The sequence below is a fragment of the Phycodurus eques genome, chromosome 19, assembly GCF_024500275.1.
Source record: "Phycodurus eques isolate BA_2022a chromosome 19, UOR_Pequ_1.1, whole genome shotgun sequence".
NCBI lineage: Eukaryota > Metazoa > Chordata > Actinopteri > Syngnathiformes > Syngnathidae > Phycodurus > Phycodurus eques.
The window spans coordinates 134368-146198 of NC_084543.1; the positions used below are offsets into that span (position 1 = coordinate 134368).

At 47.9% G+C, this 11831-nt stretch overlaps 2 protein-coding genes across 11 annotated transcripts; one reads left to right on the plus strand and one right to left on the minus strand.

The window, feature by feature from the left end:
• Window positions 1-1381: 1381 nt before the first annotated feature.
• On the minus strand, window positions 1382-7230 carry nudt13 (nudix (nucleoside diphosphate linked moiety X)-type motif 13). Of its 9 annotated transcripts, none has more exons than XM_061706224.1 (10): window positions 6701-7230; window positions 6468-6571; window positions 5391-5408; window positions 5168-5310; window positions 4824-4931; window positions 4616-4722; window positions 3470-3595; window positions 3269-3380; window positions 3037-3191; window positions 1385-1735 (listed from the first exon to the last, which is right to left on the minus strand). In XM_061706224.1, exons 3-10 carry the CDS (start codon window positions 5393-5395, stop codon window positions 1535-1537), a joined length of 957 nt encoding a protein of 318 aa, XP_061562208.1. In that variant the 5' UTR covers window positions 5396-5408; window positions 6468-6571; window positions 6701-7230; the 3' UTR covers window positions 1385-1534. The 9 variants fall into 9 exon arrangements, with proteins under 9 accessions (XP_061562211.1, XP_061562208.1, XP_061562209.1 ...); XM_061706221.1 differs by having other exon boundaries at window positions 1387-1735; window positions 5391-5515; window positions 6701-7224; XM_061706219.1 differs by having other exon boundaries at window positions 1388-1735; window positions 5391-5518; window positions 6701-7223.
• On the plus strand, window positions 6794-9365 carry rpp30 (ribonuclease P/MRP 30 subunit). Of its 2 annotated transcripts, XM_061706217.1 has the most exons (12): window positions 6794-7037; window positions 7453-7511; window positions 7586-7642; window positions 7745-7810; window positions 7885-7956; window positions 8035-8124; window positions 8456-8572; window positions 8643-8672; window positions 8761-8798; window positions 8866-8945; window positions 9022-9081; window positions 9144-9365. In XM_061706217.1, exons 1-12 carry the CDS (start codon window positions 6809-6811, stop codon window positions 9230-9232), a joined length of 987 nt encoding a protein of 328 aa, XP_061562201.1. In that variant the 5' UTR covers window positions 6794-6808; the 3' UTR covers window positions 9233-9365. The 2 variants fall into 2 exon arrangements, with proteins under 2 accessions (XP_061562201.1, XP_061562200.1); XM_061706216.1 differs by having other exon boundaries at window positions 7885-8124.
• The last annotated feature ends 2466 nt before the right edge of the window (window positions 9366-11831 follow it).

Sequence of the window (11831 nt, forward strand, 5' to 3'; positions counted from 1 at the left end):
GGAGTTCAAGTATCTTGGGGTCTTGTTCACAAGTGAGGGACGAATGGAACGAGAGATCGACAGGCGGATCGGTGCGGCGTCTGCAGTGATGCGGACTTTGTATCGATCCGTCGTGGTAAAGAAGGAGCTAAGCCGAAAGGCGAAGCTCTCGATTTACCGGTCGATCTAAGTTCCTACCCTCACCTATGGTCACGAGCTGTGGGTCGTGACCGAAAGAACAAGATCCAGGATACAAGTGGCCGAAATGAGTTTCCTTCGCAGGGTGTCCGGGCTCGCCCTTAGACAACGGGTGAGAAGCTCGGTCATCCGGGAGGAGCTCAAGAGTAGACCCGCTGCTCCTCCGCATCGAGAGGAGCCAGATGAGGTGGCTCGGGCAGCCGGTTAGGACGCCTCCCCGGTGAGGTGTTCCGGGCACGCCCCACCGGTAGGAGACCCCGGGGACGACCCGGGACACGCCGGAGAGACTACGTCTTTCGGAGAGCCCGGGAACGCCCCGGATCCCCTCCCTGAAGAGCTGGAGGAAGTGGCTGGGAGGGAAGTCTGGGCGTCCCTGCTAAAGCTACTGCCCCAACGACCCGACCTCGGATAAGCGGTAGAAAATGGATGGAAGTTATAGATCAAAAAGGGGGAATATTTGACCAAACCAATTTTTTCTACTCTTTGGGAGTTACTTTATGGTGCCTCAGTTAACATGTGAAATATGAATTAAAATGGTCCAGGCATGTAGTGGTACACTCGCCTGACTTTGGTGCAGGCAGCGTGGGTTCAGTTCCCACTCAGTGACGGTGTGAATGTGAGTGCGAATGGTTGTCTGTGTCTATATGTGCCCTGTGACTGACTGGCGACCAGTTCAGGGTGTAGTCCGCCTTTCGCCCGAAGTCAGCTGGGATAGGCTCCAGCGTCCCGCAACCCTAACCAGGATAACCGGTGTTGAAAATGGATGGATGGATGGTCCAGGCATTCCTGAGTTCCAGACGTTTTTCTGCCAAGAGGCCTGAAATCAGCTCATTGGAATTTGTCGAGTTTATCGATGTCACTAGCGAAAAGCTCCGCTCCCAAGCCAGTGCTGTCAACATTAGAAAGACGTGTGCTCTTTCAAGTGGCTCTTCTACACGGAGGCAACCAATCAGAGGAAAGCGGGCATGTACATGTTCTGAGCCAAATATGGACAAAGCAGAAACTGGCTTAGCAAACAGAATTAGCCTTTTCAGGACAACAAGGTTTTTTTTTTTTTTTTAAATTGATAATCTCCAAGTTAGAGAGTCACTCTACGGAGGTCGAAACAGACAACATATGGAACATTTAAATGTCTGAATTTTGAATTCAACAATGGAGCTATCTGTTCCTTTGAAAAGAGACGAGTACATGAGTAAGAAATCCATGAGGTCAAATAAAGTTGTGTGCGTGTGTTGAGTGATGACATGAGAAAATACAGGTTCTCATGATTTATTCACGTATGATTCTTTTTGTGGAATAAAAGTATTTTCTTCTCTTTCTTCTTAAAACACCTGGCTGGACTCCAGATGGGAAGCATCTACCCGTCCGGCCTCCCAGCGGCGCGCTGTCTCTCAGCCCACTCACTGATGAGGTGGCGAGCGATGGCGTGTTTTGGCGGCAACCAGGGCGCGGCGGCGAGGAGACCTCCGCTGGGCGGTGCCTTTGCGTTCAGGGCGGCACTGATCTCGTCCAACGTGAACCAACGAGCGTCCTGCAACTCTGTGTGGTCCACAAGAAGCTGGATGCAAAGCAAAGGCGAATTGCTTCCTCTGCACTTTCCACAAAACATTCTTCAAAACGGGACATTTACCGGATCACAAATGTAGCATGAATGGATGGAAATTCATGTTTGATGAGAACGTGTGGCTGGGCGATATGGGCTCCTGATACCGCATTTTTTTCTTTACCAGTAATGTGAAGGGTTAGTGTATCTCTTGGAAAACTCAACCATCCCTTTTTGTCAAACATTTATGTTAACATGATCCCTAATGAACTAACATTTCCAATTTAACCTCAAACTGCATGGACCGACCGGCTGCTCCGTGTGTCTTGTCTAAGATTAACGCTGCACCCTCTCCAGCTCTCGCACGTTTTTTTTGCGTGATTGCCTTCCACCGGGTTCCCTTTTTGTCATATGCAAAACAAGGTTGAAAGGATTCTAGTCATGTGTCCTGTCGCCCACCGACGTACAGTGACAGTAGGACAATTCAATGCTTTTTCACTAGATGGTAGAAGGTAGTGGTGTCACAATACCAAAATTCTGACTTTGATACTATACCTGCATCAAATACCTCGATACCGGTACTGAAAGGATACCACGGCAAAAATCTAAAACTTCAGTAAAAGCGGTGGAATGAAAATGAATAAAACAATCTCAAATAAATATACAGTATAGTATTATATAATATGACAAAAATATATGAATTCAAATTAAAATAGCGTTGACAAATAATGTAAAAAAGGAATGACCCTATTCTTAAGTAATTTTCTTTCAAAACTATTTGATTGATGCCTGCATCATCATCATACATAATATGTGTGTATGTGTCAAAAAAATGTGATTTGCTGATATTTCAGTTGTCCTTTTTTAATAAATCTGCAAAAATGTCAACAATTCCGCTTTTTTCTGTCAATATGGGGTGCTGTGTGTACATTCATGTGGAAAAAAGGAACTTAAATGATTTTAGCAAATGGCTGTAATATAAAAAAAGAATGAAAATTTTAAGGGGGTCTGAATACTTTCCGTACCCACTGTATATAAAGTATGTGTATGCTATATACAGTCATGAAAAAAAATGATTAGCCTACCCTTGCTTCGTCAATTTCTTATTCATTTTAATGCCTGGTACCATATATTACCTGAAGGATACGTAGGCTAGATACGTTTTTTTTGGAATATTTTTGTTGGGTGGCGTGCCATGAGATTTTTTTGAGCTATAAATGATGTGCATTGGCTCAATAAAGTTTGGGTAACAGTGCTTTCACAACAGAAGCCGCAAAAGAAAAAAAAAGACATTTCGGCCGCGGCTGCCCTCTGACCTGAGTCTGGGCGGGGCTAACATGGGCGTGGCACGCCAGCATGAAGGAGCTGTGCGGATGCGGCCAGTGCTGCGACGAGCTGTAAGAGACGGCGTCCACTTCCAGGCCCACCTCCTCCGCCACCTCCCTTCGCAGCGCCTCCTCCAGGCTCTCTCCTGCGAACGCAGACACATCTTGTATTTTGGAGGGCGCCGGGACGGAAGCGGGGGACGCCGACACCGGCGGTCCTGACCCATGTCGCAGAAACCAGCCAAGGCGCTGTACAGGCCGGGCGGGAATGACGACTGCCTGCCTAACAAACATCGCCGGCCGTCAGACACCAGCACGATGACCACCGGTGCCATCTGGAGTACAACCGGGAAAACGCCGCTCAGGACGGGCTGACAGGATGTGGAGGCGAGAGGCGAGAGGCGGTAGGGCGGGGCTACGTTACCGTGGGATACGAGAACACGCCGTTGGTGCCGCACACTCTGTGACTTCCCGCCTGGTTTCGGCACGTCGACTGACCGCTGGCGCCGCAGTACTTGTTGGTCTGATGCCAGCGCAGGAGCGCCTTGCCCTGAAAGAATCCATTCATTAGGTACACTGCCACCTCGACTTAGCGGCGACCCAAATTTGCAGTTTTTACAATTACGAGCCGTCGCTTTGTCCACTTTTGGATTTGTATCACGAGTAGATATTTGAGTGACCGGCAGCAAATGCAAAATGAAAACACACGCTAGGAGCATCAGAAGGTCAAAAGTCACGTCCAGATGCTCGCATGCGGACGACGCTGCCATGTTCCTGAGGTTGCTCTACAGGCCGTCCCCCTTCAAGGCACACATGCAACAATACTGCTGTTGTGACTTTCAGCTCGAGCCAACGTACGGTAATTACACTTCATACAAAAGCGGTTTATTAGTTGATATTCCTTTTTTGTGTTTTTATGTGTGTGTTTTTAGGAAATACGGTGCTTTTTTTTCTTGGCAAAAAAAAGGAACAAAAGTTGGCAGCTTGGTCATTGAACAAATTAAACTTCCTGCAACGAACCCTCCCTGGAAAAATGTCAGCAAAAGCATTCAAGTTGTCGCCTGACCAAAATTCGGACTCCCATACTCATCTGTCTAAAGTACCTCGATACTGAGACTGAAAGGATACCCACCGTCTTGGGTGCTCGACTCCGTTAATCACCAAACACCACTTCTGAATTCATCGCCTTAGCATTCAGGAACAAGCTGTCTTGTTTGTGTTACATTTGCTAAATGATGACTCAGCGAGGCGTTCGGCCACTTTAGCTAGTAGCTTCCGTATTGGAGGTTTTCCCTTCTCCAGCCCGAGTAGCTTTCTAGCGAGCTTTGTCGTGTCTGTTGGCTGGAAGAGCAAAATATTTCCAGATTTCATTCTGTGTCCGTTTCTCTTCTTTTGTGTCTTTCTCACGCCCGCTTTGGCAAGGAGGAGCCACATTGGACAGAGGAATCGGTGACTCTCTGTCACTCTAAATGTAGCAATACTAGCGATACCCAAAGGAGGCAGCATTGTGTCATTTTTGACGGTGAGGGATTGTGGTACTTTTGTCCGTACCGCATAGCGAACGACGCACCTTCGCCACAAGAGGCGCCTCCGCCCCTGACAGCAGAAAAAACGACTTCTTCAGGTCCACAAAGGTTCCGTCACACAACTTCTCTACTGACGCCCGATCCAGCTGTCCTGACATGGATGGACATTTTTTTAAATAATAAATGAAACCAGCAGGACAATAAAACAACAAAAGCAATGAATGCACACGCTTATCGTTACTTGTTTCTTACCCACATCCAGGCAGAAGTACGCCTGCGTGTCCTCACGGCAGCCAATGAGAACAGACTCCTTCAGCAGTGACTCTTTAGTGCCCAGCGCCTGCACCACCGACTGCATATCTGCGCGCGTGCGTACACACACACACACACACACACACACACACACACACACACACACACACTAACTTGGGGAACATGCAGCTGTCGTCTTCATTTTGTTGCACCTGACAAGCAACTCTGGAGCAACGACAGCGCAGTTGCGCTCTTCTTTATCCAAACAAATGTTGCTTGTCAGATGGTGCTGTGTAGCAGCATTTAGACTCTCGTATGTGCGTGTACAACGCTGCAGCATGTACCCGTGTAGTGCAGAGTTGGGCTGGTGAAGCTTCCTGCGTTGTTTCTGCGCAGCAGAGGATCAAGTCGGTGGAAGAGGAGAAGATGCCCCGTCGCAAGTGCTGCAACGCACGCTCCGTCGTCCTGCTGCAGCTTCTTCATGTACCTGACAGCACAAGCAATCCGCTCATCAACCCAACCATCGAGCCATCTACCCATCACTAATCAAGCGAGGAGTGAACACACCTCATCCTGGAGACAAAGCTTGAGCGACGGTGGAACACAAGAAGACGTGAAGACGAACACAGAAACTTCTTCAACATGGCTCAAAAGTTCATCATTCATCAAGTTTCATGCTGACCCCCCCCCAGCTTCTACGGGACAAAAACGAAGCGTTCATGTTGTTTCAACAACAACATTGCTCGTTTGTTTTCTACATGACATCCGTGCTTCTGTCTTGAAACCAAGATGCGCTCTAAATTGTCCAAATGTGAAGGAAATGTGCTTGTATTGAACTGAAGTGACATTTATTAATAGCATGCCATGCTGTCTTTTCAACGTAAATAAAGTTTTTTTCAATTTTTTTTGAAATGCCACATCAGATTTGGGTGGGACCTCTTTTGTTGAAGACCTGGGGTTATGCAGTGTCCCCAAGAACTGGACCGGTGTTGCGATATTCATAGATTTTTTTTTTTACAGATTTTTTCAGTCAGGGGTAATGAAAAACAGCAAAATATGCAGTTTTCAGAGACTTTTATTTTGAAATACAATATCAGATCTTCATCAAACCTCTTTTAGTGGAGTCCTTGGTGGTCTGTCACACAGATCTGGACTTGTCTTGCGATACCAATGGGATTATTTTAGGGTGGCTTTGGCTCAATAGGTAGAACAAGTTCGAATCCTTGCCACGTAGGGCGGCTGCGCCTCAGTAGGTAGAGCGGGTCGTCCAGTGACCCCTCAAAACCTTGCTCCGACTGTCCGCATGACGAAGTGTCCTTGGGCAAGTCACTGAACCCTAATTTGCGCCCACTGGGCCTGGCAGCGCCTTGCATGGCAGCAGTCGCCCATCGGTGTACGAATGTGTGTGTGAATGTGAGGCTTTGTAAAGCACTTTGGGCACTGTGATGGTGTAGATAAAGCGCTATATAACTGCAGTCCATTAACCATTTTCATAAAATATCGAATGAACTACATTTTTAATGCATCTCAAGATTAAAATTAACTTTGCTGGTTGCATTCCTTAACCGAAGACCACTGACGTCCGTATTATTGGGAAGTTTATATTTTGAAGGTGGCTTTCGACACAAAATGGCGACAGATTACCGTAATGCCTATGTAGCCGCCATGTTGGGGAGGTCGACTTTCCCATACAAGGTAACTTTCTTATTCCTCAATCGATTTTCATTAGGGTTACTGTTTTGTCAACGCTGAAAGATAAATAAATACATTTTGAAAAAAACAAAAAAGGGTTAGGTCAGGGTTTCATGTGAAAGGGACTCACACTTCCGTGTCGTAATTGTACGCCGTTTTACGCAACCGTATGCAGCACAACGTACCGGCATCCTTGGTCTTTTGGTTTTCTTGCAGTACACACACACACACAGTGAATGCGTTGACAACTTCGACCTCCCAAGATTAACGTCGCCGTCGACGCAGAGCTCAAAATGGGCGTGTGGTATCTAACAATTCATGTCCGTGGTTCTGCCCCCTGGCGGAAGTATTTGGGAGCAGCCAAGAACTTTATTTCCCATAAGGAACTTCGGTGTTTCGCTCCGCATGTGGTGCACGGCTCCTTCCTCCGCCTTATCATCATGTCGGTGTTCATGGACTTAAACTTGACTTTCTCGCCAGATAAAAACAACATGGAACAACTCATCGACACGGCAGCTCATCGTGAGTCTCCCGACACTGAACTGGACGATAGCTTTTGGCTAAAGTCGACTTTATTTGAACCCGAAAGGCAGCGAGCTAGGCTAGCAATGCTAACAGTCGACGCTCTAAACTGTAAACACACACACACACACGTGCGCGCTTTTAAGTCGGAAACGCCTTCTATTACCCAATACGTTACTTCCATCCCGCCTATCGTCACTAGGCTTGCGGGTGTGCTGGAGCCTATCCCAGCTGAATCTGGACGAGAGGCGAGGTACACCCACAATTGGTCGCCAGCCAATCGCAGCCAATACGTTATTTGTGGTCTGTAAATTAATAGGATGTGACTAAGTGTTTTCAGGTCGTGGGTCGCCACAGCGAGTCCCTTTCATGATTTGGTATCAGTAACGACAAACAATATGTTGTCTTCGTGCAGTTGGTTTCTCCACAGTAGCTGTCAACTACACGTTTGAACCTGCTACCAAAAAGAAACAGGTGACACACTGAATTCACTGATCCAAACAAATACGCACTGAATCAGACACACCTGACTGCATTTTCTCGTGTAGGCGATTCCGGCACCAAAGCCGATAGATGAGCTCATCGCTCAGCTGCCCATCGTCCAGGTAATCAACAGTTCTCTTGTCTTATTGTCTGTGTGTATATGTATGTTTGGACGCTGCTACACAAGTTCATTTGAGTTACTGTGTGTGTGTCTGGGGGCGCAGGGTCGCTCTCGACCAATCAGAGTGCTCAACAGACTGACGCTGGTGATGTCAGAGCTGAGTCATTTTGTAAGTACTTCCTGCACTGCCATTAAAAAGTACTTCAGACAATGATGTGCACGTGTGGGTTCGTGTGCGTGTAGAGGCCGAATCCTACAGAGTATGCTGGGTATGACCTGCTGGCAGTCCAACCAACGACAGAAAAACTTTTTCATGTGAGATATGTACACACACAGACACACACTAAAAATACACACACTGACACTTGTGAGTTGTGTTTGGGTTTGTTGAAGGCAGCGTGCACGCAGTTGGACGTGGACGTCATCAGCGTGTCAGTGACGGAGAAACTTCCTTTCTTCTTCAAGAGAGCGCCAGTCAACGTGGTGACTTATTGAGATTTTATACTCCCTACGTATCAATTAAATATTGCTGGCAACAGGCTGAAACCTCCTATGTCAAAATTTGTCTTTCATATTTTTTCCACAAGTCAATATTATTGGTCAGTTGCCAGGTTGATTCTGTTATTCATTTAAATGGCTGACCAAACGAAAGTGTTGAAAATGACTTGCTCTCTTTAATGATGTTCAACATGCATTTTTTTGGGAGGGGGGGGTGTTTAATGAATAGTGAAGCTTTTGGAGATGCAAGGCTTCCACCTGATGCCAGCGAGATGCACACAATGGTGTGTGTGTGTGTGTGTGCGCGCCCATGTAGGCTGTGGCGAGGGGTTTGGTGTTTGAAGTTTCGTACGCCTCAGCCATCCGAGACGCCACCATGAGGCGCTATACCATTGCAAACGCTGTTAGTCTGATGCAGGCCTGCAAAGGGAAGGTGAGAATGATGTGATGATGACGACGTCATTGTGATGAACATGAGGACAATGGCCGCTCTTGTCTTTCAGAACGTGCTGCTGTCCAGTGCGGCGGCGAAGGTGCGGCAGCCGGCTCTTCTCTGACCCATCGTGTGTGCACGTTATTTTGTTTGCGTGTCCCAATGCTGACGTGTGTTTGTGTCATCAGCCTCTGGAGCTGCGAGGACCTTATGACATCATCAACTTGTATCCTTTGGCCCGCCCACTGCTCTTCTGGCTCCTCACAAGTGTGTTTTCCTGATGTGTCCCTCAGATGCTCGTTGATCGGTCTGTCCGACTTGGACGCTAAGCGCTCCGTTTCCTGCGTGTGTCGCTCGCTTTTGTTGCACGCTGGTAGGTATACAAAGTGGGCGGAGCTTGCATCCCAAGTATGTCGGAAGAGCTGATTTTTATTTTTTTTGGGTCGCAGAAACCAGGAAGACAGCGAGCGGCGCCATTTTCACCCAAAAGAGCTGCAGCGCCTCCCCTCGTAGGTGATATTGGTCAAGTTAAAGGGGTGGGGCCAATTCACAGTTTTGGTTTGCTCGGTAGGTGGCGCTGGCGAAGGCAGCGCGCGCAGAGGTGACGGTCCCACTGCCAAGCGACTCAAAAGTCAGCTGACGGACGAGTCCCGGATATAAGCCCCACCCTCTGCTGCTACGACGGCCGCTAGCAGGATGCTAAACTGACAATGTTTTATATTTTGATTGCAGCAGATTAAAAGTTAATGTTCATGCCAGTATGGCTTCAGAATAAAAGTCCTACTTGATTTCACTTGCAAGGTTTGTGATCATTTTATTTTGACAGTCGTTAACAAAATGGCAAATGTTTTAGTCTCAGAACAACAGGAAGTTATGTTCTTAAACGAGTTGGAGATTAGAAGAGACAAAAGGAAATGGCTTCAGCGCAACTGGCTGGCGACCAGTCCGGGGCGTATGACCGCCTCTCGCCTGGATGGCCGTAACAGATTCCAGCTGGGGCAAAAGAGGGCAACAGGGAAAAGCTTCATCCACTTCCTGTTAGCAGGTCTCATCTTCCACTCGAACAATCAGCAGTGTGAGTTTGTCAAAACCCCGCCTCCTGCGGGCCTCATGTGGCTGATGTGACCCTGAAAGGTGTGACGATGTCATCGCATGGGCGTGGCTAAGAGCAACAGGATTTAAACATGCCAAAACATACATAGCATACACATTGACACACAGATAACACACGTATGCATCACATCTGTAAAGAGTAATGTGGGCGTGTTCGTGTTACTGCAAGTGTGTTTGTGTGTGTTTTGTTATGTATGTGCATTTGTACATATGTATTCTGTGTCCTACGGCGTATGTGTTCTGTGTGTGTTATTGCGTGCATGAATAAGTGTTAAGTGTGTGTGTTGTGTACGTTTGTATATATTCGGGATGTGTGTGTGTGCGTGTTGCGGTTCTGGTCGGGTACCGGCTCGCCTGCGAGACATCTGACGCAAGACAGTGGAGGACTTTCCGGTCGGAAAAGGTACACCTGGACGGACACGCACACGTGATATGTTTCCATAACAACAGCAGGAAGCCCCGAGTCTGGAGAAAACGTCATCACGGCAACCGGGACTGACCTGCCCTCCTCTCTTTTCCTCCTCACGAGGAATTCGAACCAAAGCGGGAAGCCTTTCCACTGGACCACCGCCGTCCGGAAGTCCCGCCTCCAAACGGACTCGCTTCTTCTGCACATTTCAATACAACACACACGCAATACGTTTCATGGCGCTCTCTCTCACACGCACACACGCGGGCGCACGTTTACCGGTCTGCAAGTCCAAAGATCCACTTCCGGCTCCCAACATCTCTTGACGAGCTGCTCGCGTTGCATGCTCCCGACGGCCGGCTAACATCCGGTTAGCCCGAAGCTAAGACTGAGGCTAACATCAATGGGATCGATCCCTTTGTCGTTCTTGTCTGCCGTCCAGATGTGACCTACAGGACCGCACCGGTCCTGGCTGGACCGGACTTCAAATTCTCTACGTCATACATACGTCACGTTCGGGAAGTGTGACCTCTTCAAAATAAAATCATAGCATTCAGCCGTACCTACGCGATTGAACTACAAAACAAAATGTAAACGCACACGCATACAGGACATGTACGAATAAAATATCTATCGTCAATTTGTAAAATTGTATTTGTAGCTGAAGATGAACAATGTCAAACGGTGTGATGGGCCAAGTAATGCCTCGATCAAGATTGCAGGATTTTAGCCCCGCTATTGGCTATCAGCTATCGCAGCCGATTTCCCAGATCGGGCCCGACATGTTTTGTTGTTGGAACGACAACACTTGTGGTGTGATGTAATCCACGACCAACAATTTGGCCCTATGACGCCAAAATGAGAAGTCTCGCATGTTTGATTTTTGGGATCCCTTCCATATCAACGACAACCCTCCGACAGCGCACCTTGACGTGACGTCGACCAATAGGATTGCGTATTGTGACCGGCGCATCGCCTCTCGTGCTTGCCGTTGTCAAACCAATGATTACCGACGCTTTAGAGCATGATTTGACAGAACGCCGGCATGTTTACGTACAACAGTTAGTGCTAGCACTAGCTTGCTAGGCTACATAACGTTTTGTTGCCTGCTTGCGAGCCGTTTCATATTACAAATACGGGAACATACGTCAAACAATCCTTGAACGAACGTCCTCTCCTCAGCACCCATGACGACCACCACAGGGTTTCCCTCATTTTGTTATCCCCCCCCCCCCCCCTATCCCTACACACACAAACACGCACGTACACACGCAATACATTGGCGAGGCGCATCGTTGTTGTCGTCGCCATGGTAACGAGCGCATCCGGTTGCGTTTGCCGCTGACACGTTTTTCTGTCTCCGCCTCTCCGACCAGTGTTTGATTTGACAAGATAAAGCCCAGTGAATGTAAAAGACGGGATTCGGTGGTATCGGAATACATTTCGTGTAGTGTTGCCACCATCTGGCCGAGATATGGCAAGTTTGATGGCAGTAGTCTGACATAGTGTAATCGGGAAAGACCAAATTTGTCTTCTCGTCTGATCCAGGCATACGTTCGATTAAAAGTTCCCTTTGTTGTGACGCTGGTTTGTCCCCAGGTGGCAGCAGAGTCACAGAACTGAAATAATTGAACTGTAATGCTCGACAAGTCACTGATGGTGTCGTGAGTGCGGGCAACGTTGGTTCAGTTCCCACTCAGCGGCGGTGTGAATGTGAGTGCGAATGGTTGTCCGTGC